The sequence below is a fragment of the Apteryx mantelli genome, chromosome 8 (genome assembly GCF_036417845.1).
Source record: "Apteryx mantelli isolate bAptMan1 chromosome 8, bAptMan1.hap1, whole genome shotgun sequence".
Taxonomy (NCBI): Eukaryota; Metazoa; Chordata; class Aves; order Apterygiformes; family Apterygidae; genus Apteryx; species Apteryx mantelli.
In genome coordinates this window covers 29,800,683-29,825,155 of record NC_089985.1, presented here as the reverse complement: position 1 = coordinate 29,825,155, position 24,473 = coordinate 29,800,683, and the positions used below count along the sequence as shown (strand labels likewise).

The 24,473-nt window shown below is 46.9% G+C and overlaps 3 protein-coding genes across 5 annotated transcripts; 2 read left to right on the top strand and 1 right to left on the bottom strand.

Moving 5' to 3' along the window:
- Positions 1 to 2: 2 nt before the first annotated feature.
- On the top strand, positions 3 to 4,792 carry EBNA1BP2 (EBNA1 binding protein 2). The gene is made up of 9 exons (XM_067301044.1): positions 3 to 134; positions 222 to 305; positions 927 to 1,093; positions 2,248 to 2,371; positions 2,971 to 3,060; positions 3,279 to 3,354; positions 3,626 to 3,716; positions 4,010 to 4,172; positions 4,515 to 4,792. Exons 1-9 carry the CDS (start codon positions 60 to 62, stop codon positions 4,563 to 4,565), a joined length of 921 nt encoding a protein of 306 aa, XP_067157145.1. The 5' UTR covers positions 3 to 59; the 3' UTR covers positions 4,566 to 4,792.
- A 218-nt stretch (positions 4,793 to 5,010) lies between these two features.
- On the bottom strand, positions 5,011 to 8,518 carry CFAP144 (cilia and flagella associated protein 144). Of its 2 annotated transcripts, XM_013960932.2 has the most exons (4): positions 8,319 to 8,494; positions 7,389 to 7,448; positions 6,415 to 6,518; positions 5,011 to 5,320 (listed from the first exon to the last, which is right to left on the bottom strand). In XM_013960932.2, exons 1-4 carry the CDS (start codon positions 8,449 to 8,451, stop codon positions 5,207 to 5,209), a joined length of 411 nt encoding a protein of 136 aa, XP_013816386.2. In that variant the 5' UTR covers positions 8,452 to 8,494; the 3' UTR covers positions 5,011 to 5,206. The 2 variants fall into 2 exon arrangements, with proteins under 2 accessions (XP_013816386.2, XP_067157146.1); XM_067301045.1 differs by lacking the exon at positions 5,011 to 5,320 and having other exon boundaries at positions 5,327 to 6,518; positions 8,319 to 8,518.
- Positions 8,519 to 8,655: 137 nt separating this feature from the next.
- PIF1 (PIF1 5'-to-3' DNA helicase) lies at positions 8,656 to 17,576 on the top strand. 2 transcript variants are annotated; one of them, XM_067300466.1, is made up of 12 exons: positions 8,656 to 9,149; positions 9,266 to 9,371; positions 9,529 to 9,654; positions 9,776 to 9,929; positions 10,621 to 10,735; positions 10,809 to 10,915; positions 11,359 to 11,498; positions 12,142 to 12,248; positions 13,005 to 13,092; positions 13,580 to 13,725; positions 15,928 to 16,119; positions 16,433 to 17,576. In XM_067300466.1, exons 1-12 carry the CDS (start codon positions 8,682 to 8,684, stop codon positions 16,490 to 16,492), a joined length of 1,809 nt encoding a protein of 602 aa, XP_067156567.1. In that variant the 5' UTR covers positions 8,656 to 8,681; the 3' UTR covers positions 16,493 to 17,576. The 2 variants fall into 2 exon arrangements, with proteins under 2 accessions (XP_067156567.1, XP_067156568.1); XM_067300467.1 differs by lacking the exons at positions 13,005 to 13,092; positions 13,580 to 13,725.
- The last annotated feature ends 6,897 nt before the right edge of the window (positions 17,577 to 24,473 follow it).

Sequence of the window (24,473 nt, the reverse complement as noted above, 5' to 3'; positions counted from 1 at the left end):
CGGCCGGAAGCGGCGGCGGCTCCGCGTGGTGCGCGGGGCGCGGGGCTCCCGGCGGCAGCATGGCGCGGCGCGGCTCCCTCTCGGACTCCGCCGCGGACTCTGCCGCGGAGGACTCGGCCCTCTCGGACGCGGAGGTGATCGGCGGGCGGGGGCGGGCGGCGCGGCGGCGCCGGCTGGGGCGCGGCGGCGGCGGCGCGGCCTGACCGCTCTCCTCCCCGCAGCTGCAGGAGGCGTTCTCGAGGGGCGCGCTGAAGCCGGGGCTCAACGTGGTGCTGGAGGGGCGGCCGCGGCCGCCCAACGACGTGGTGAGCGGCCCGGGGCCTGCGGCGGGGCGGTGGGGGGGGCGCGCTGAGATGGGCCGGGCCGGGCCGGGGCCTGCTTCCCCCGGGGGCCGGGGGCCGGGTGCGGGGCGAGCGGCCCCGGCGCTGCGGTGTTGGGCGCACCGCGGCGGGGGGGCAGAGCGGGGCGAGCTGGCGGCAGCCGCAGTTACACCAAGGAGAGCTACGGAGTCGACGGAGCCAAATTCCCCTTGCTTGCGGCAGGGCGCGCGGGAGGGATGGAGGTCGTACCCTGCGGCTTGGGAAGCTCAGGCGGGGTGTTAGGGCAAAACTCCGCACCTGGGGATGGTGCAGCGCTTCAAAGAATTACTGGGGAGCATTGTGATCTCCATCCTTGGGGGCCTTCAAGACTTGGCTGGATAAAGCCGAGGTTGACTCTGTCCGCTGTTGGCTTTGGTCCTACTTCAAGGGGGAGTTGGACTATATAGTCCCTGGACTTCCTTCCAACCAGCATTGCTGCGATAATTTGGGGTACAACCCAGCTGCTTTTGAGCATTAGCCCATTCTGTGGCCTGGACATTCATCTGTGCCAACCTTGAAAAGCTTGTTTTGTGCCATGATGTTGAGAGTGGTGCTTCCCTTTTGTAGGATGGTTTGAAGCAGTGTCTCTCTGAATTCAAGCGACAGCTAGCTTGGGTGGAAAGGCTAGATGTGACTTTGGGTCCGGTAACAGACATCAGGGATCCAGTCTCACACAACACTTCTGACAAAGATGCTGTTGACCCTGAGAATGACTTCCAGAGAGAGATGAGCTTGTAAGTGTAAAAAAGAGATTTCTTGTAGGGCTTCAGCATACTGCTGCAAGCTTGGAGTCCCTTGCCTATGCACGATTCTGGTATCGCTTCACCGTCATGTTTCACAGTATCCCGCAGAATGCCAAACCGGCTGTCACTTGTATCGTGTCACTTTTGCTCCATGTTGTCTGCGTGTGTGACATGGCATGTTTTGTAGCGCTCTTGCCTTGTATGTGTGACAAACTGAGTGAAACACCAAAGCTTGAAATCTCACCTCTTTTTCTTTCAGCAGTTCAGCTTTACTGTATCAGTTACAAGTAAGAATGCTAGTTTGTAACCAAAAAGGCTACTTAAAGTAGTTTATGCTCAAATATTTTTTATCTTGACAAAATTTAACTGGAAGACTACTTCATTAATATTAAATAGTCATGTGATATTAAATAATTAGGCTACTGTTTCCTTGAAGACTGCCAGTCTATTTCAATGGTGGGCAGCGGTACAATACCCTATAATAGATTTCTAGAGTGTTTTTTAACCTGCTCGGTGGTCTTGGATTAGAGCTGCAGTTGTTTGTTATAGGAATTCTTGAGCAACCAATAAAACAATATTGTTCAAGATAACTTTATTTCAAGGATACTAAAATGTGCATCCAGAAACACTGTAGGTTATACAAGTATTTTACATTTGATGGTGCTGAATTTTTGGCAAAATAACTACAAACCGATGCTTTTATATTTCATTTGTCTTGTGATGGGAAATTATTTCCCTCCTTGCAGCACACTTTCATCATTTGCTGGAAATTTTCTTTAAAAAGTTTCTGTATTGCAACACTATGAATATGGATTTTTCTGCATGGGTGTGTTTCGGTGTTCCAACAATTCTCTTTTTTTTTTCTTTTTTTTTTTCCTCGCCTTATACAATACAGTGTGTAAAATTTGTAATTGAAAACTGGATAAAGTAAAAGTGCAAGATATCAGTGTTAATACTGTACTGGCACCTAAATTGCTTTTAGTATTAGTGCTTAATGCTGTAGGGTACAGAGTATTGACTTAAGTCTGGAATGTAACAAAAATTTATCTAGTATCAGCTAGCTCATATGATCAGAATTTCTGTCACAGTCATGAGATATGCTTGATACCCAGTGACATTCAGCTGGTGTTGTGTTGTCTCTCTAGTTACCGACAGGCTCAGGCTGCGGTCCTGGAAGCCCTACCAAGGCTGCGTAAGCTACAGGTTCCTACTAGAAGGCCAGATGATTACTTTGCAGAGATGGCCAAATCTGACCAACAGATGCAGAAGGTACATGGTTTAAATGATAGCATTCTTCTCCGTGTTACAGGTCAGTTTTAGCTTCTGTTAGGTACTAACTTTGAGATTTGATTGTGTTCAGTTAATAGTTACCTTCATTTCTGTGGCAAAGGCCTGTGACAGCGTTTTTGTTGGGAATTTTATTTGTGGTAAGACATTTCTTCTTGTTTAAGTATTCCTTTGGAATGTGAGAATTTCCATAACAGGCTGAAACATAAGGTAGAAGTGTGATTTATAGTTTCTCCTAAGTGTAACTAATTTTAAAGATAGAGAAACTTTTTCTTGATGTATGTGAAAGTGCTTGTAAAGTCAGCTGTGTTTGTGCTCTTTGCCCTGAGATTTGCGGTCAACTGTGGCATTAACATGTGATCTTTTTTCCCCATTTAAGTATCACTCTTCATTTATACTCAGTGTCTTTTGATTCTTAGTGATTTTAAACAGTTTGTTATTGAATTAATCTATCATGGGTAGTAAGTGGGATTTGGTAGTAGTTTTGTAACAAGAGGGCTGCACAGTCCTCATAAAGTACTCATATTTTTCTTTACATTACTGACTCATTTTGTTTTTTTATTAAACCCCTAACCCCTAAGATTCGACAGAAGCTTAAGAGTAAACAAGAAGCAATGGAGAAGTCTGAGAAAGCAAAACAGCTCCGCGCACTGAGAAAATATGGCAAGAAGGTGAGGCAGAGCTAGAGAAGTGACCCACCTATAACAAGAATCTAGAGCCTGAGTGGGGAACTTAGAAATTGAGACCACACAAGACAGGCTAAAATATATGGAATCTGTTTAGTCTTTTATCTCGCTGCTTTGAAGGGAGAGAGAACAAAAGATGGGATACCTAAGAAAAGCCTTGGGTACTAGAAGGAACGACACTAATGCTCTGTCTTTGATCTCAGGTGCAAACAGAGATTCTGCAGAAGAGACAAAAGGAGAAAAAATCAATGTTGAATGCAGTCAAGAAATATCAGAAAGGTAAAGCTAACGTTTAAGAGAGCAAATATGTAATTGGAAGAACAGTGATGTGTGAGAAATGTAAGACACTGTGATGTGTGGTGTCAATCTGTAGTGGTGGGCAGTGAGCTTGAAAGGCTGCTGCTGTTCAGAGTAACACACCAGTGGCAACAAAAATCCTCCCAACTAGCTGCCCTCCAGTGAGGGTGACTTGTTACTATTACTTGCTTAGACTGAAAATTCTTATGTTCTGTGGTGGCAGCAGACAACTGTTTTGTCTTTGCTCTTGCAGGTCTCTCTGACAAGCTGGATTTCCTAGATGAAGAGCAGACTTCATCTCAGGGGAACAAGAAAAGCAGCGGAAGTCAACGGATAAAGAGAGGGTGAGATTAGGAAAGAAAGATACTAAGGGCAGAGTCTGTGATTTTTCCAGTCTTGTCAGAGATTGTTTTGTGGAACAATGAAAGCTGTTTTAATCAGTGTTCCTTAACAGTAAGTCCCGGGTAGCTTTCTCTCTCTCTCTCTAGAGGAGAATTGTGGACAGAATGGAGAGGAGACGAAAATATGCTAATTTCTCTCTCTTCAGTAAGAGGGGAAAGGTTTATGCTAGCTGAAGGGAGTCTATCAGCAGATACGTGTGCCTTCTTGGGAGCTTCCTATTGGATTGTTTTTTCAGACCAAATGCCAAACGACGATACAAGAATCAGAAGTTCGGATTTGGTGGGAAGAAGAAGGGCTCAAAGTGGAACACAAAGGAGAGTTTTAACGATGTATCCAGCTTTCAGGCAAAAGTGGCTCACAACAAAGGCCCAGGAAAAGCAGGGAAAAAAGCCCTCAATGTAAGTAAAATGTTGCATGCACATGATCGCAGTTGGCTGGGAAGCCAGCCCTGCTCTGGTAAGGCAACCTGAGTGCATTGCGGTGCCTCCAGGCAGTGAGAATGTTTGTCTTTGGGAACTGAGCATAATTCAGTGACAGACAGTTTTGAAGATGGTGGTTCGGTGTGTGAGCAAGGAAATGAGCAGAGGAGTGAGCGGGTACTGTTTGTTGCTACCTGTGTCCCAAAACCTCCCTCTCCAGAGAGACTGACAAATATCCTCTCCTTGGTATCTTTCCCATACTATAGAGCTAGAAGAAAGTTTGGGGGCATGAAACAAACTGAATCTATTTTCTTTTTGCAGAAGAGACCTGGAAAGAGAGCAAGGCAGAAAATGAAGAGCCGAGCACGCTAAATGGACTGTGCTCCCCAGTGGGGTTCCAATGTCTCTGTGTTGTAAAATGTTTCTGCTGTCTTCAAGCATCTAACTGCAGAGCAAGCTGGATGCTTCCATGTGGCATGAAGAAAGTCAGTGAAAACTAGTGCCTTATCACTAACTTCTTATTCTGTGTTTCCTGGAAGATTGTTTTCAACGTACACCTTTGGTGCGTGTGAATTCATTAAATAGTTTGCACAGAACTCCTTCTATGCCTAATCCATGTTTATGTTGTGAACAGTGGCTGAAATCTGTTCTCTTCAGTCCAACAGCTTTTTCCACAGCTACTGTTGACTTGTACTTGCTGCACTTGAGTTCTGGGTTATGTTGCTGACGTTGAAATAGCTCCTTGACAAGTTTCAGACTTAAAGCTTTTTTTAGTCTCTTTGTGTAGATGGTTTTGGAAACAACAGTGAGACAAAAGGAGCAGTCTTACAAACAGGTTTATTTCTATAACTGTTGTCAGGCTGCAAATTTGGCCAGACTGGGATTCTCTCCTCACTTTTCTCATCATCTTCTCTTGCCAGAAACCTACCACAATCACTTAATAACAAGCAGAGACTAACCCATTAGAGAGATGTCATTAACTGTTTCCATCTAAGTTGTGTGCCTTTGCCACACTATTGCAGGTTCTCAGACTGCTCCTTCAGGCGCCAAAAGGCAGCCATGTATCTAGTGATCTCAGTGCTCCGGCGTGGGAAGTACAGTCTGCAGTCAGTGCGGTCCACATGAATCTGGGGGGAAAAAAAATTATTGTAACATGAGCAGTCATGTGCTTTTACTATCAGTAGTAGTAGTATTCTCTCTTGAGAAGAATAATGTATGGTGTTCACTGCTGCTAAGAAATGCCCAAATGACTAAGGAGTAAGGTACTACTAATTTTAGAATACACTGTTTGCTGTTTCATTAGAGTGGGACTTGGTGAAAAAGGAAACAACATTTCTGAAAAATTCACTTTAAAAGCAATTGTCTTAAACAGTATCATGAATCCTGACTTCTAAAGTATAACTCAGTTTCCTGCACTCTGTTTTAGTTGCTTCTTTCCTGCCTGGCAAATCCAACAACCAGTGTCTAAAGGCTTAAAGCTGGGCTGGGCTGCCTGGCTCTAGGCTTGTCAACAGTAACTAGTTTACCTGAAGTCTAATATGAAAAGTTGTGAAAGATTAATCTTATTTACAGTTTTCTTCATAACAGGCCCAAATTAATCAGGCCCTCTTTTGCCTTCCTGGAAACACTAAACTATCTATAAAATCAGTCATGGGCATAGCTATTTGTTTGTCAGATATGACCAACATTTCAGCTTGTTAATAAGATCCCTTTTCCCCCTGATTATTCCCTCTTCCGCAAGTGAATCCTTATTGGTATATTTTGCCTGGGGTGTACTTAGCTGACTGTTAAATTTCTAGTTCTACTTTCAATTCATCTGAAAGATACAATACAGTCGCACACTTCTGACAGTACTTATGTATGACACTTCATATTGCTCACTATTTCTCTTGGCTGGATAATTTCATAAACAAGTGGGAACACATGGCATTTGGATATATGCTTGGGTTGACTGTCACTGTAGGTATTTTGCATGCAGGTTTGGGGTGGGGAGGGCTGGGGGAGAGTCTGCTGTTTTTGTGTTCAAAGCCTATGCAAGTGTGAGAGTCCTCAAAGTCTAAACTTTAAAAGCTTGTTGTCCATAAACAGTTCTGCTCTTTCCTAGTCATTCCTGTTTTCCATCTTTGTCACAAGTTGTTTTCTGGCACAAATATCCTTTAATATGATGGGCTGAACCACTCTGAATCATGCAGAGAGTTGGATCCTTAAGCACCCTACTCACCAAAGGTGTTGTGTTCCAGCCAATTTCCTGGCTTTCAGTTTGTGGCTCTGAGTATTTCTTTGTTGGCTCCAGTGCTGCATGGTGAATAAGATTCAGGAACTTGGCTGTTGGTTTAAGAGAGACAGACACGAATGAAAGAAAGTATATTTAAAAACTAACAAAGGACAAACCAATCGTGTGGATGCATGTAAGAGAGATTCTAACCCTGCCCAAGTGATAGCAAGGAGGACAAGGGCAACTCCTGTGCTTCTGTGAGTGATCTTCTATGAGAATGCAGGGTGACATTTCTACTCAAATTTATCCTGACAAAGTTTCAAAATTTGTCTTTCTATGCTGTCTTGTTAATTCTGTCCTCCTTGTCTACTACATTGTAATGTCTATTCTTCTTATGCCATATCTAATGCAACCAGACCTCCACATTAGCTGTCATCTTTCTCAGTTGCCTGAGACCTGCTCCCTCTCTGTTTTTCTCCTAGACCTTGACTACAGCAGGCCAGCTTTAACCATCCATCATGTTTTTAGACAAAGTTAGCCTATAAGAAATAAGGGAGTGGTTGCCAGAAGAATTCCTGTTATTGGTGTGCTAAAGCAAGACTTAACAGCTATTTCAGCAGTGTTTGTCATATGCAGTTGCTAGGTAGAATCTGCAATGACAGGCACCATGTATGTCTAAAATGTTTCTAGATTTTTTTCCCCTGAATGAAGTTTATGTTCTCAAGCAAAATTATAAGGTTAATAATAAAAAGAAAATCACATGAATGCAGGCTTGTACTGATAATTAAAAGTAATGGGCAGGACCTTAAAATGGAAGAAATGTCTTATATTTAATAAAAATCATGAATGTGTTTAACTTGCTTCTACTGTCACAGTGGTGTTTCCATGTATGTCATCTTTGAGATTAGCTAGAATGTTTTAATCTTAATTATTGGTCATTTTCTTATTTAATTATCACAAGCTGTTCAGAAGTTTCTTACCATCTGCAGGCTCTTCTATATTGTCATGCCAAGACATAGGCTTCCTGGCGATCATGTGAACTGGAGAAAAATAATGGAGGTGAACAGCTTTAATGTGTAATTAGTATCACAACTTGGTAAAGGATATGTATCATTGCAAATGTTTTTTTTCTGGTTATTCCCCAGCTTGGGCCCAACTATTTCACTTAAGTTGTTAAGGAAAAACAGCATGTGGTTGAAAGAAAATAAGTCAGAGAAGAGTGCTGGCTAATGCTAACTTTCTAGGAACCAAAGGGAGTTAAGCACCCTAAAGGTCCTTCTAGATGCTGTCTGTGTTCTCTAGAGCAGTTTCATTCCCTGTGACCCCCTCCCCGCCCGACACACAACCCCAAGTGGTGGCCTGCAGACTGCCAGGATTCAGGGAACTTTTTTCTTTGATTTGTTTTTGTTTTACAGTAAAAGCTAGACGTGAGTGAATTTACTCACATTACCCTTCCATGTCAATGCAGATTATGCTGTTCTATGACTGTGGACTGGCAGGTGGAAATCAGCCTGGAGCTGAAGAAACTTTGTGTTTGGGCTCTCTGTGGGGTTTTTTTTTTCTTTGCTCAGGGTCCTTGGATCCCACACCCTAAACAGTTGCCTCACTTCTACAGAGTTTGTTAAGGCCCTGTCTGATTTGGGCAAGTTGGTCTTGTCTCCCTTCTGCCTGGAAGTGTGCAGACCGGTTTCCGAGGGGGGAAAAAGCCTCCCAGCTGCTCTTTCCAGGCCTCTGAGGGCGTTCCTGGGTGCCGCTCGTTTATGCCCACCCCGCCCGAGGCCCGAGGGGGGCAGCGACAGCGGCAGCGCGAGGTTCCCCTCCCCCCCACACACACCCGGCGCGGGGTGGAGGAGGGTCTCGGCTCCCGCCCGGTTGGGGGCCGCCCCTCCCCGCCCGCGAGGCCGGCTCACCCGGCCGGAGCGGGTTCACGCTGTACTCCGTGTGCAGCCGCTGGCTCTGCAGCTCCCGCCGCACCCGCTCGCGGAAAATCTGGTTCTGGTGCACCGCGTCCGGCGGCTCCTTCTCCCCGCGGAGGGCGGCCATGGCGCCGGGCGGCGTCCCGTGTCCCGGCAACGCCTCACGTGGGGCGGGGCGAGGCCGCTGACTGGCCGCACCGACGCTTCGCCCCGCCCCGCCGCGGGCCGTTTCTCCCCTCGCCTCCTATTGGCCGCCGAGTTAAAGCCCCACGAGCGCTGATTGGCCGCGCCCGCGGCCGGCCGGTTTGAATCGCCGGTGCCCAGTGGGGAGCGGAGCACGGCGCGGCCGGGGCGGCCATGGAGGGCGCGGAGCTGCGCTGCACCGTGGTCGTGGAGCAGCCGCTGCCGGGCGCGCAGGCGCCGCGGCGCCGCGTGCTGCGGGATGCGCTGGTGGTGCTGGGCCGCAACGAGCTGCGGGAGCCGGTGCTGCGGGTGATCGGCGGCGGCAGCGGGGCTGCGGCGGCGGCGCCGCTGAGCTTCGCGCTGGGTGGCGGCGCCGCGCGGCTCTTCACGCGCTTCGCGGGCGAGGGCCGGGCCGCGGTGCGGCTGGGCCCCGGCGGCGCCCAGCTGCTGCTCTCCAACTGCCCGCCCGCCGCGCTGCGCCCCTTCCTCCGCCTGCTGCGCCTCAAGCTGGCCGCCGGCCCACGGGGCGCCCCGCGCGGCCCCCGCCTGCTGGCCCGGCCGCCGCCCGCCTTCGCCGCCATCAGCCCGCTGCAGGAGCGCGACCTGCCCCGCGGCGGGGCGCGGGGGCGCCGCCCGGCCGAGGTGAGTCCGCGGCGGGCGGCCCCGGGCGGCGGGTGGCCCCGGGTGGCGGGCGGCCCCGGGCGCCGGCCCGGCCCTCGCCCTCTCCCTCACCCCGCCTGTCCTGTCCCGCCCCGCAGGTGCCCGGCGCGGCGCGGCCGCCCCCGGCGAGGCTCTCGGCGGAGCAGGACGCGGTGCTGGGCGCGGTGCTGAGCGGCAAGAGCGTCTTCTTCACCGGCTGCGCAGGTGAGCGGTTGGGGGCCGCCACCGCGGAGCGGCCTCGCCGTTAATCCACCTTCCTCGCGGGCTGTGCAGCCTGGTCTCGTGGACTGTCCAGCGCAGGCCCCAGCGGCTCCCGCTCTGGGGAGGCCGCGCTGAAAGCAGCGTCTCTGCTCTCCCCAAGGCACCGGGAAGTCATACCTGCTGAAGAGGATTGTGGGCTCCCTCCCGCCCAAGAGCACCTACGCCACAGCCAGCACGGGGGTGGCAGCTTGCCACGTCGGCGGCACCACGCTCCACGCCTTCGCAGGTAGCACAGTGCCGTTCTGCCCCTGGAGCAGCCTGCAGCCACTGGGCAGCAGGGCGCTGAGACCACGCTCCCTTCCTAAAGGCACAGGAGGGATACGCGCTGCTTTCTTCTCCCCTCCCAGGGATCGGCTCTGGAAAGGCACCACTAGAACAATGTATTCAGTTGGCTGAGAGACCTGGAGTGCGTCAGCACTGGCTGGCCTGTCAGCACTTAATTATTGATGAGATCTCCATGGTGGATGGCAAATTCTTTGATAAGCTGGAGGCAGTGGCGAGGTGAGCAACTGTCAGGTCAAGCAACTCCACCAGAAGTTACTTTTTCTAAGTTTCCAGGTTGCTTTCTTCCTCTGGTTATGTGAATAGATGCAAGGTAACCACTGGCATGGGACTGGAAGGAAGCCCAAGATTATGGCCAGCATCTGGGCAGGCCTTTATATCTTGAGATCAGTTTTAATCATGTCCCACACCCCAGTTGTAGCTGTATTGGTTGCTGTTTCCATCTCTGGAGTCAAGTGTTGTCCACAGAGCCAAATATACAACACGTGTCCATTTGTGCCATGCCCAGCTCTTCTCTCTTGCTTCCTGGACCAAGCTTGCTGTGTTCACACCCACCCCAAGCTGGATTTCAGCTTGGGCTCCCTGTGCTTTCAGACTGAATCTCATAGAGTAGGAGCTCGCACTGTAAACCAATTTCTCCTCATGTGGAACAGTAAAAATGCATTACAGTGAATATACAGTAGTGGAACAGTTAGCAAAGTACCAAGACTGGCAATGACATCTTGGGTAATGAAGATGCCCCCCCCAAAAATAAATACTGTAGTAGTATTGCTTAATTACTTGAACCCTTCTACAGGAAAAGATGATTACCTTCAGCTGTGTCAGGTGGTATTTAACTACTGTATTTTGACAGGCTATGTCTGTGTCCTGGAGAGCATTCAAGGCTTCTTTTCTCTTCCCTGTCTTTCAGGGCAGTAAGAAAGCGGGATGACCCTTTTGGAGGAATTCAGCTAATCATCTGTGGGGACTTCTTACAGCTGCCCCCAGTCTGTAAGGCTAATGAAGAAACCAAGTTCTGCTTCCAGGTACAAAACTATCCCTCAGATCACCCTTGTGTTCCAGCTCTACCTGTTTCTTAATGAGGGAATGATTTGCCAGGCAAAGAGTTGGAGGAAGTGCATCCAAATAAATATGGAACTGACTGAAGTGCGGAGGCAGACCGACAAGACCTTTGTCTCACTCCTCAGTGCAGTCCGTCTAGGCAGGTGAGGAGAAACTCAGCTCTTTCTTGTCCCTGCTCCCTACTGATGGAGCAGTGACAAGTTGTTTGTCTTGCTACAGCTACATCCCACCAAGGATGTAGTTGGGGCAGTAGCCATAAATGTTTTAGCTAATGTAAGCTGGCTTCACGTGTGCTGCTCTGGTAACAAGGACACTTTCTAGAGTCAATCTTCACAACTTCTGCTAAGAAATACAATGGATGGTGAGCTGGTGATAGCCAGGGTACGGAGCCTGAGGCACACTTGCACTGCTTTCCTGCTTAGTGTAGTTATCTCTCTCCACCCTTCTCTTGAGAGGTCTGGGGCTTGCCATTGCTCAATCTGGTTCTTCCTAGAATCAGCTGTGTGTAAGCTACTGTTGCTCAAGACTGCTCAAGAATGCCCTTCCTTGTCAGTTTAAGCAATAATCCCCTTTTCCTGGTTACCAGGTGCACAGAGGAGGTTGCCAGACTGCTGATGCAGACTGCTACTAACAGGGCTGAGCGCGATGGGATCCTGGCCACTCGGCTCTGCACCCATAAGGATGATGTAGAACTAACTAATGAGAGATGCTTGCAACAGCTGTCAGGTGAATCCCTTGAGGGAAGTTGCTTGTTTCAGGGCTGAACTCTGAGTGGATGCAATGGAATTACTACAATGACAGGGAAGAGGAAATTAGCTTCTTTGTCCGCACAGCGCCACCAGCCCACACTGTGGATTTTGGGGGTGTTGAAGTGGAACTGCCTGGGAAAAAATCACACAATTCTTTGTTTAGAAATCCCCATTCTTCTCCTTGGGTAACATACACTGAGTTCATACCTTGCTGTGGGGTAGGGTGGATCATTAATGCCTCCATGCCCCTGCTTCTTCCTTTTCTAGCATCTCAGAAAGACCATGCTCTAACCAGCAACTGCCTGAGTTGTGGTCTCTTCCATTTCTGCCTCCCTGTCTGGCCCTAGGATTCTTCCTTAGTCCTCTTTAGAAATCTGGTGTTTGCTGCAAGTGCAATTGGCTGTATGCTCAAAACAGCAACTGATCAGTTACTACTAACTGATGGCCTTCAATTCCCAAACCTTGCTGTGCTCTGGGAGGTATGGTGGGAGGAAAGGCAACAGTGAATTTTCTGCTGGCGGGGAAGAATGGCTGTGAGAAATAAGTGCTGAGCTTCCTGCAAATACTTTGTAGCTTATGTTCAATGGTTGTAATTGGTCATCTCTTTCTTTCCTTAATAGGAGAAGTGCACACTTTTGAGGCTTTGGACAGTGACCCAGTGCTAGTTAAATTAATTGATGCTCAGTGTCCTGTGGGTAGTAGAGTTGAGCTAAAGCTTGGAGCTCAGGTGAGTGTGTTGGGGGGAGAAAGACCAGCAGACCAAATGTCATAAGAAAAACAAAGGAATAGCAGATAAATATAGAACAGACTAATAGCTGTATAAAACAGCTGTGCCAGGCAACAAAAGGCTATATTTCATCTCTTTTTTGCTTGGAACCTGACCCAGGCAGATAATTTAAGCTCAGTTATGTCCCCTGGACAGTGGTGGCCACTATAACTTTGATGTATGTCTTCCACCAGGCCCAGAAGCTTCCAGGGAGCAGAGTGCACTTGTCTGGAGTCTCAGATCCAGCTATAGCAGCCCTCCTGACCTGTAAGCATGGCACAGATTGCCAGCTGTGCAGTACTGGGTACTCTGGCTCCTTGCTGTGAGCTATCAGGGTGAAAGACTGCAGGATGGCTTTTAGCAGCAGCGCTGTTTACCTCAGGAAGCTCTTTCTCAGCTGTTCCCAGGATCTTTAGTGTTGTAAGCTGCTTGGTGTTCAGGAGGGGCAATCTGTTCCCTAGCTCCAAGAGTTGCTAATGTATAGCTGTGGCTGTGGACAGAAACAGCTTAAGGGAATAGTGTTCAGCACTGCAGAATGATATAGCTGGGAATCCTAGGAAAGAAGGGCAGGCTTCAGTCAAATCGGAGGCTGTGCTCTGTTACTGGGCCACGGCCACATCAGCCTGCTGTACTTGCGCTGTTTGGCAAAAAGCTTAGGTGAAGTGTGCTGAACAGGCTGTAAAGCCAGTGCACTTGGGGGCTGCTTTTTCCTTCTAGGTGATGCTGGCTAAGAATCTGGATGTGTCACAAGGGCTGGTGAATGGGGCACGAGGAGTTGTTGTAGGGTTTGAAAGTGAACAGAAAGGTGAGTTTACTCTTTAATAATTAAGACTTATTGTTGACTGTTGTTAGTCGTCTTTACTGCTGTTAAGACTAATCTGAGGGAAAGCAGGGAAGAGGTCGTCTCTGCAGCAAGAAGTTTGTGGTTCTCATGGGCTGTAATGCCAAGCACTGCGTCAGCTGCAGCTATGTACAGTGTCCTGTGTTTGCTTTTCCTTGTTCTATGGTTGTGCCTGCTTGTTCTCTTTTGCTGTCTGTTTAGCTGAAGCAAATCTTGATATTTTCATCTTTTTCCAGAGGATAGTGTTCCCCTACCTTCATTATGTGTGGGTTTTTTTTTTTTGCCTCTCTACTGATAAATCATCTGTGTGGGTTTTTTTTTTTAATGTAGCCCTAAAATTCATAAAAGATTGACATGGGAAGGGGAAAGAGCCAGTTTTTAGGCTGCTGGCTTCCTGGCCACCTTGTGTCAGGAAAACATCCCTCTCTCTTTCCTGCTCCCATTCCTACAGGGCTGCCTAAGGTGAGGTTCCTCTGCGGGGTCACACAGGTCATCAAGGTGGAGCGATGGGTCTTCAAAGGGCCATCTGGAGTTTATCTGAGTCGCCAACAGTTGCCCCTAAAACTGGCATGGGCCATTTCCATTCACAAGAGTCAGGTGGGTGTTTTCATACAGATATGATGGTGTAAAAGTCTGTAGATAAGCCTCATCTGGGTGAGCTTGTGGTGTTTGTAAAAATGGGAGGGAAGATTAAAAGGCCCTTGTCATGGGGGAACTCTAGGGCATGTGCATCTTGAGCTGTGGAGAAAGCAGCATCTCTTCTCCTGTTAGTGATGCTTGTCTGTTTGCTTGTTGCAGTAGACAGCAGTACTGCTGGACCATCTTTGTCCTTAGAGTTCCTGTAAAGGTGCTGGCATCTGCATGGTCAGTGCTGGACTGTAAAGCAGCATTGCTTCCTACTGTGGGCTGATCAGAGCAGTCTCTTCCTGTTAGTCACCAGCATTACTGACCCTGAGGCTTGGTTTGTGTACCTGAGAAAGCTGCAGGAGTTGCAGCTGTGTTTAGGCCAGACTCTCCCTTCTGTAGTGTCTTTTCAATGCAAGTAATATGGTTCTTGCCTCTTCAGAAGACTTCGTACACTTTGATTAAATTCTTCTCTCAGTAAAAGACCTATAGATTTGCTCCTGTGCCACTGCTTAAATCGGGCCACGTTGCAAATTCCTTTTCCTCTTGGAGTCTCTTGGTGCAGACAGGGCTGGCCAGGCCTAGCCTGAACTGTCTCATATGGTCTGCCTAAGGACTGCTTGGGACTGGCTGTTCCTCCAGTTAAGTATGAGGACTGAAAATGGGTTTCTTCCCCTGTTGCACTGGATGTGCAGAAACCCCTGATCCCCATGTGATGAGAGACTGAGTTAGGGGACACTACTCTTCTAACAACTTATAGTGGAAAACTTCCAACTTATTTCTACTGATTCCCATCTTTTAATCAGTTATTTAGTCACACAAGGGACCTCCTTTCTCATCAAGGAAATCATGCCTAACCAATCTGATAGCCTTCTATGATGGAATGACTGGCTGGGTAGATGAGGGGAGAGCAGTGGATGTTGTCTACCTTGACTTCAGCAAGGCTTTTGACACTGTCTCCCATAACATCCTCATAGGGAAGCTCAGGAAGTGTGGGTTAGATGAGTGGACAGTGGAGGTGGATTGAGAACTGGCTGAATGGCAGAGCTCAGAGAGTTGTGATCAGTGGCACAGAGTCTAGTTGGAGGCCTGTAGCTAGCGGTGTCCCCCAGGGGTCAGTACTGGGTCCAGTCTTGTTCAACTTCTTCATCAGTGACCTGGATGAAGGGACAGAGTGCACCCTCAGCAAGTTTGCTGACGATACAAAACTGGGAGGAGTGGCTGATACGCCAGAGGGCTGTGCTGCCATTCAGAGAGACCTGGACAGGCTGGAGAGGTGGGCAGAGAGGAACCTCATGAAGTTCAACAAAGGGAAGTGCAGGGTCCTGCACCTGGGGAGGAATAACCCCATGCACCAGTACAGGTTGGGGGTTGACCTGCTGGAAAGCAGCTCTGCGGAGAAGGACCTGGGAGTGCTGGTGGACACCAAGTTAAGCATGAGGCAGCAATGTGCCCTTGTGGCCAAGAAGGCCAATGGTATCCTGGGCTGCATCAGGAAGAGTGTTGCCAGCAGGTCAAGGGAGGTGATTCTCCCCCTCTACTCAGCCCTGGTGAGGCCCCATCTGGAGTACTGCGTCCAGTTCTGGGCTCCCCAGTACAAGAGGGATGTGGCACTACTGGAGCAAGTCCAGCGAAGGGCTACAAAGATGATTAGGGGACTGGAGCATCTCTCTTATGAGGAAAGGCTGAGAGAGCTCGGCCTGTTTAGCCTGGAGAAGAGAAGGCTGAGAGGAGATCTTATTAACGTGTACAAGTATCTGAAGGGAGGGTGTCGAGAGGATGGGACCAGACTCTTTTCAGTGGTGCTGAGCGACAGGACGCGAGGCAACGGACACAAACTGGAACACAGACAATTCCATCTGAACATGAGGAAAAACTTCTTGACTGTGAGGGTGACAGAGCACTGGAACAGGTTGCCCAGAGAGGTTGTGGAGTCTCCTTCTCTGGAGATATTCAAAACACGCCTGGATGCAATCCTGTGCAATGTGCTCTAGGTGACCCTGCTTGAGCAGGGGGGTTGGACTAGATGATCTCCAGAGGTCCCTTCCAACCTCAGCGATTCTGTGAAGTTTGTACACTGAGGCCTACCTCTGAAAGACCCACGGGATAGGTTACTGTTGATATAGCATAGCTTTCTTTTCTGTTCTGTAACAAACTTTTCCCTGTTTCTTATAGGGCATGTCTTTAGACTGTGTGGAAATCTCCCTCTCTCGTGTCTTTGAAAGTGGGCAGGCTTATGTAGCCCTTTCCCGAGCCCGTAGCCTTGCAGGTCTCCGTGTTCTAGATTTTGACCCAAAAGTTGTGAGAGCAGATCCTTCTGTGCTGCAGTTCTACAGACAGCTGAAAAGTCATCAACTTCTAACTCAGGTAAAGAAAAACCTGTGCTATCAAAGGTTGCCCTGTGCAACCAGGATCAGAGATGTCGGGGTTCAGATGCTCCTTCGTCTTCCTGAGCAAGGCCATTCAAACTGAAACAAGTAAGGGCAGGAGAGAGGGAAGGTGATGGAGCAGTTCTTGAGGTAACAAATAGCTGGTGCAGTATCTGGATGGTATGTCACTGCCTGGCCCTCTGGGTGAAAGGGAGGGTTTGGGATGCTTTGATCCTCATCTTGTAGCAAGGACCAAAAGGGAAGTGGCACCCTAGAAGTGTCTTTTTTTTTTTCCTCCCCCTTCTCTCTAGGATTCTCTGCATGCCCATTCAGGAGTTGATGATGATAAGGAGAACAGGAAATGCAGCTGAGAATGCCCTTCTGACCTCTGTGAGGCATCAGCATAGACTGCTATGTGGCAGCAATCTTGCATATCTGATATCATAGGTGAAGTTGAAGATTTTTTTTTTTTTTTTAAATGGTTGTTTCATCCAGCTGACTCTGGATGCGTAGAAGTCTCCCTGTTCTCTGAAAGTTGGGAGGCTGCTGGTAGCCCTTTGCTGGGCCTACGGTCTTGAGTACTTCTGTGTGCCACATGTGACTAGCAAAGTTAACTGACTGAACAAGGATGCATCTGAGGGACCTTCCTATAGTTATATCCTGCTTGCCTGGAGGAAAGGCTGCATTTTATTTTCCACATATGTAGATGGTGAAACTTGTCTGCTTTTCTTCAGCAAGTATCCCTGGGTTGAGAGATGAAAGGTTTGTGTCCCCTTTGTCTGGATGGATTGGACCAGTTCACTGGAGCTGTTGACATGAGAGAAGGCAGTGCTGAGTACGTGGAACACATGCTTGCCTCCCTTGCAAGCAAGGAACTGCCAGGAGCCAGGCTATCACTCTATAGTATGCTGTGGAGTTCTTGTGAAGTATCTGCCTTCCAGATGTTTGACAGGAGGAAGCTTTACGTAACTTCATCCAGAAGCAAAGGGTTGTACATAGCCCATTATACTGATACGTATCCTTGTTGTTAGTCTGTTATATACAATAACATGCAAATTTTTAATCTATTTTTATATTTTTTTACCTGGTGCCTTCAAGGGGAGCTGACACTGTTAAAGTTAGGAGCCCTATTGTATTCCCATAACCATAGAACTGCAAGAATCATGGAGCTGCATTGCCACTAGAGCAAGAAGTGAAGAAGAGGGATGCTGGTTCGTGTTCCCTTTGTTTAAACACAGAGGCCCTCTTGAAGGGGAGGGAGGTTCTGCTGGGAACAACACTAATACATTGGAAGTTGAATTTGCAGTGGGGAATGATGGGCAAAGAGATGCTGAGGGAGCTGTTAATTTCCAGTGAGCTATAACTCCACACCTGTTTCTGTAAAAGTACAGATGAGCAAACATAACACACTGTCTTCTTAAGGTCTTAATAAAGGAAAAGCCTTGGCTTTTTAGTACACAGCTTAAATATTGTATCTTTTACATTATTTGTGCATGTTAAACATTTAAATAGCCTCACCCAGCTGAAATCCCTCTGTCTTGCAGGGCACTGTCTCTAACAAAGCTGCTGCGGTGTGAGCAAGCTGGAGGCTACCTCTTGGCAGCCAGGGAAGGATGTTGAACAGCCAGTGGTTACTATAACAGAAAACAATTGTTTAGTAGGGCTTCAAAACTTATTTTTCAGTGGGTTGAGTCTTTCTGGGGTTGAGGGTTGAGTCCTGGAGGAAGCAAGAGCAGAGGGCAGAAGCATACGAGCCTCTCTCCTGTCCCTGACATGATGGTGAAGTAGCTGAAGCTCAGATGGTGTCGCGTGGTCACTTAGTGGCTTGGCGAAAGGCAAAACCCTTCCCCTCCCCGTGCAGCGCGTTCCCGGCAGCTCTGGCCTTTCAGGGGGACCCTCCTCAACCCCGTGCCTCCACCGCGGGGAGGAGCTGGAGAGCGCCGCTGCCCCGCCCTCCGCCTGCGCCGCGCCGCTGCCCGCGGGCCCTCGGCGCAGCCAAGCACCGAGGCGAACCGCAGCCCCCACCAGACCCCGGCGGGGGCGGAGCCCTTCGGGGCCCTGGGGCGGCGTGGCCCCGCCTGCCCGCAGCGCGAGCGGGGGGGGCGGGGCCGGCCCCGCGCCGTGCCGGGAGCCGCAGCGCGGCGCGGGCGAAGGGGCGGCTCTGGGCAGCGCAGTGGCCGAGGCGAGGCGGCGGCGGCGCGGGCTCTGCCCTGCCGCCCCGGCCCTGCGCCTTCCCGGGAGGGGCCGGGGACCGGGAATCAGCCCCGCCGGGGGAGGCCTGCGCCAGCGGGGCCGGGCGGGCGGGCGGCGGTGACCGTTGGGGTGGCCGCGGTGCGGGGGGCCGGGGCCGGCCCTGGCCCCTGCGGAGCGCGGTGGGCGGCTGCCCCCGGCCCCTGCCCGGCCCCCGAGGGACCCTGCTGCCCCTCCTGGGCCTGCGCTCCCGGCGGCGTGGGCATCCTCGCCCAGTGCCCACGTCCTCCACCTTTGCTGTTCTCGGATTGAGCTCCTGCTTGCGTTCAGCTTGTTCTGCTGGCTGTCTACTCACATCTCGCCTGTCTTCCCCTCGCGCCTCTTCTGCAAGCGATCGGAGGCTGTGGGCCACCTAATCGCCAGGGGCACGGCTGCAGGTGGGGAAGCAGGCTGGGTGACCTAAACATAGCGGGTAACTCAGAGCCAGGGAGCTGCAGCCCCTTCCACCCTCAGCGTCTGCGCAGTTTTGTTTTCTATTACGTTGTTTTGCCCTGTAGGGTCTTCCAGGAGCGTCTCTTTTGTACCGGCTGTGTCAGCCTTGCTGGGAGTTCCTGTGCCAAGGCCTTGCCTGCTGCTTGCCTGCTGTCGGTGCTGTGTCTGACCTAGCTGCTCTCAGGTCTGGTTGGCCTTTTGCATCATACCGATCCCTCTCCGTGGGCTGGAGCTGTCTTACAGTGCTGTGTCATCTGCACCCACGATCCTGGAGGTTCTGCCTATCCTGAAGGTTGGGGTGTGGGACTCTGGTGAGGGGAGAACAGGGGATTCAAGATATGCTGTAAAGGTTACACATTTACCAAGAGGAGGTGTGGGATCGGAAAGGCTAGGGAATGTTAAGGTGAGATTTACTAACTATTATAGGTAAAAAAGCAGTAATATGCTAGACACTTCTAGTCATACAGAATATATTGATTTATTAGCAGGTTCTATAAGAGGAATAAGATAATAAAGGCTAAAATCCTTTAGCATCTTTAAAAAATGTCTGTACTACTGTGAAGATAAGATAGCATATTGAAAGACTGATTATGTAAAATGCAAGTAAATTGGAAAATAACTATTGTGGACTTCTGAAACAGCTAACAACTTCAGCTTTCATGTATTTAGGGACTGAAATATTTCCAATTGTATGTGTTTTTTGGTGCCAATTTGAGGTTTGGGATTGAACCACAGCAAAACTTAAAGCTGGAAAGGGTAATACAACTATTTACAATACAGCTGCAATTAAACATATATGAAATGTTGCGGTCACCTTCTCAGAGGTGGAACAATGGGAATAGAATAGCAGTGGCTTTTGAAGGGTTGGCAGCTGTCCTGAGGCTGAAAAGGGTCAGTTCTCGTAAATTTTGTATGTCCCTGCACACTTCTAGCTAACGTAGGTATGGGGATGGGTGCTGATGCAGAGGATTGCTACTCAGATGGCAAAGGGAGCAGTCAGAATGTGTCTGAGTTGTCAGGTACTGTCATGGCTCCATTACAATCAGCTAGGATTTTGATTAGGCCTTGTAGAAAAATGCTGCCATATATATGAGGTAAAAGTCCTGTATTGCACACACAATCCTCTGTTCTCCCAAACACTTCTTAAAATACTAAATAGATTTACAGAGGTGCATTAATTAGCCTACAGCCAGAACACAGTAGACCAACACATGGGAAACTTTTTTTTTTTTTCCCTAGTAACTGTACTGGAAGACCAGAGCTGCTTATGCTCTGTTCATTAGTGAGAAGATGAAGAAGAATCTAAAGAGCAAGAAACTTGTTACAGAAAGCCACCACAAGGTAACTTCAAAACTTCCAGTAATACTACTGCTTTCACCTCCTCAAGCAAGGAGGTCTTAGCAGGATGGATTTTTTCAAAAACAATACGCATGGCTTGCAACACAGCAAGTGTTTGCAGTCTTCTCAGCTTGCACAGTCCACAGCTGATGTATAACGGTAGACCAAGGCTTATGTACACTAAGAATTCTGAATTTAGGTAGTTAATCTAGGTATTGTTAATAATTGCTAGGATTTACAATAGGCACAAGGAAGTAGAGTGGTTTCTTAAGACTTGTTTTATCCTCAGCTTCTCCTTCCTACAGATTTCAGCTACCAGCTTTTCCTCTCCAGTCCTGTGTTGTAACTCAGGACTGTACTTTTGCCATTTGCAGTGTCTATATGGAGCAGTGGGGAGACAAGGAAAGATAGAAGAAAGATCCTTTGTTAAGTGTCAAGTGTGTTAACGTCCACTACATTTGAAATAGCATCTCTATAGATGTTCTTAACCTCTGGTAACACTAGATTCAGAGTTAAATTTCCCAGAATATAGAGGTAAGGCCAGAAGTGCTGTGGTATATAAAAACAGAAATCCCTTATGGTAGAAGAACTACTATTTCTACGTAGTGGACGATAGGATATAGGGAAAGGAGAGGGACTGAGATATGAAGAGTGCTGTGAGGATGGGGTGTGCTGGAGAGAATCAGAGATTTAGTAGTTTGCCTGCAGGTATGGCTGGAGTGCAGTAAAACAGGCTGGCCAAGAGGTGTGTAGCACTACAGGCTTCATTGCTAACAGTGAATGGTTGGGATTTCATTATTATACTCTGATAAATATGAGGAAATGAATATTGTCTCTCCACTTTTATAAGCTGAAGAGAAAGTATTTAAATATGGCTTTTGCTTTAATTTAACAACTGTAGCTATAATTAAATGAGTTAAACTTTGGGTTTGATTCATAATTGGTTTTTCTGTTACCATGAAATACCATCATGCTCTTTTCAAATACATTAAACGATAAGAAACTGGTTTATATCAGGTAAAGTTTCATAATACAATTATGTGTTATTGGAAACAATTCACATATGGAGTGCTATTAAAACCTTACCAGATTCCAGTTAAAATCTTTGTATGGTGATTTAACTCACTTCTCATTTTTACATGACATTTACTTCATAATTAAATTGAACATGTCCTTACAGTTTGTACCCAGAAATTCTGTGGTGAGTAGAGAAGGGAGGAATATTCCTGTTGGTCTCAGATGTTTAATAAGATTGTGCCCATGAATCAGATCCTCCTATCCAGAATTGCTCTGAATAGCTCCAACAAATACTACTCTTAAGTAATGCCAATATGGTTCATCATAGACTATGCTATGATTGCTAGTAATGCAAAATGAGAAACTTTCAGTATCTGTAAGAAAAATTATATTATAGCATTCTGTGACATGCAATTGTCTTCTGCTGCTAATTCTAAGCAACTGTATTATTAACATGAGAAAAGACCTGAATTACTAGAGACTACATTTAGGTGTGTAAAATCTCTCTCTCCTTATTTTCTGTACGATTATTTAATTTTCTATTACAAATTATAAGTATGCTGGGTGGAATTTTTTAGCTAAGCTGCTGACTAGTATTTAATTTATAAAATCTGGTTATATAAGCAAAGTAAGTTGGTAACAAGGCTAACAGTAAAGTTCTTTGCTTTTAATTATTGAATATCACACAATCTGAGTTGGGGTTTTTTTTGTTTTTTTTTTTAACCTATTATGGTATTGATGCAGGGGGCTGTCAGATATGACAAAAAAACCATGAGAGACTTTCTGGAATGGCAACTGGAGGCTAGGTAGGTACCAAGAGCATCTTAAATGGTACCACATGCCTCTGTGTGAGCAACTGAATTCAGTCCATAATGTTCCAAATTTAACCTTCCTGCACATTTTTATACTGAATTGTTTATTATGATCTTTTTGCAAGAATGTAGAACTAACACAGAAATGCCTCTAACTGAAATTTAATTAAGAGATTTTTTTTTTGCTATATAAAGTCTAGGGGGGTTGGGGTTTTGTTTTCTAGAAATATATGGGTTTTATCAAGTGGTATGCGAAAATATGTATGGATCATGTCTTCCATCTACTCTTCCCAAGCCACTAGACTATCAATTTTCTGTAGATAATAATTTGAAAGTAGGAATATTATGTATTATCAACACCCTGAGAATGACGGGGGATTTGGCCAGCCTTTCAGTTAGAGGCTGGAAGCTACTCCAAGTCTTCAAAGATTCTGGATCCTGCTTTGCTTATTGAAAGATTTGTGATTCCACATCATAAAATATCAGTTTAGATCAGATAGAATGTGTTTTGCAGTAGATGTCAGGCATTCAAGTAAAAATATAGGTAAGACTGCTTAAGATTGTTTTAATAGCTAACCATTCACAAAGGAGAGGCAACGCACATCACTTAATATCTCCAAGAAGGCTGGATATCTCCAATATCTCCAAGAAGGCTGGACAGCTTTATTAGTTGATTTATTATATTCAATTAAAACACTTATTTGCATTAATATAAGGATAACTTGGTTTAAAAATAGTTTTTAAGATTTGTAATATATATTGGAAGTCAGACATTAACAGACAGTGATCTTCTGGTCTTTAACTTATTCTGTGAAAACATTCCAGGTAAGCTGCCTTCATGTTTGTCTTGGATTAGTGGGACATGCTGCTATAAAATACTTAACCATAATAACACTAAATACTTTCCACTGATGCTTTGCTTGCGATACAAAATTAAATTAAAAAAATATATGTTGAATCTTGAGCAATGAGCTAGTATCTAATTGCCAGAATTTCAATGCATACTGCATTAAGCTGAGGGTTGTTGACAGAATGAGTTTAATAATCAAGAAGGACATTTTGAAATAGTCTGTTTTTCACATGTCCTCTCTCTAAATGAGAGAGATCTTAAAAGAATTGTAACTGTTTTACTTGGGATAATAGCAAGCCATGTCTATTTTTACATAACATCCACACAGAAAATAGAACACATCAGATGATACAGTCAGGTCAAAATGGCAAATTTCCATAATGTCTCTTTGTTGTCCTTATTAGACATAATTACTGTCAGCTAAAATAAAACGTTTTGACAAATATTATTCATGTCTTCCTTTTGTTTTAAAAATAAAGGATAAAAATCACTCAGTATACAAACAATTTCAATGTCATGTTACAGACAGAATATTACTTTTGACAGACTGTTATGCAGTCTTGTACATGCTGAGATCTCAAAGTCCAAGGTCAAAAAATACTGTCTGTGATGACCTGTTATTTGTTTTAATAGAAATATTGTCAAAAGAAATAATAATCTGATTTTGACATTTGTCCTGGGAGTGTCATCAAGAGCAACCATAAAATTTAATGTATGAAAAATACCAGGCAAAAAGACTCATAAGTATAGCACTTAGTATTTCCACAAGGTTTAGATCATCTCTTTTATGGTGCTTAATTTGGGGATCAGGACACTAATATAAAAAGGAAGTATCGGCTCCCTGACAATCTTTGCCATAGGTTTTGTTAGGCATCTGATCATCAGTCTAACCCCAGAGATATTTCAGTGCAAGCTGAAACTAGGGCTAGAGGGAGCCTCAAGCACTAACACTGCATTTAATATTGCTTTTCCTGCAGTAGAAGGAGTTCTGAAGGAAGAGATAATTCAGAATCTTCGTACCAAGTTGTGACAAGTCCAAATAGGGTGTTGGGAGCAGAATGTCAAGCTGAAGTGAGAAAAGCAGGAGCTGAAGAGAACATGTGGCATTTGAAGGACTCTGTCTGGAACCTGAGAAGCTGAGAGTCGTAAGGAATAATGTCCAGCTCAAAGCAGGCAGAGGAAGTACAGTGTTTTATGAACATTATCAAGTGTTTTTCCAGATTTGATGCTCACCTCTCCAAAATCTGTGAGCCTTTGTGATAACTAACAGAGATACAGCATGAGCAGAAAAGTATCCGAAAGAGCAGGAAAAGTCGCAAGACCAGTACCATCCTTTAGCACCTTTGATCTTCTCATGCAACAGCTAAAGGTATAATATAATAATAGAGGTAATGACTCCTAGGGCTAGGAGCAACACTGAGGCAAAGCCAGTTCAGTAGAGCTTGCAGTGCTTTGATGGGCACAGAAGGGAGATAAGCTCAAATAAAAAGGAGCTTCTGGCTGTGCTCTCTGCCATAGAATGAGTTTGTCGGTTCACCTTGGGGCACCAGATGGACATGCAGTCTGTTCAGAAGCCATTAGGAAGCGTTATGATGAAGCTAGTGCTGAATGCAGCCAAATGACAGTAACCCTTGTTACAAATATACCAGTGCA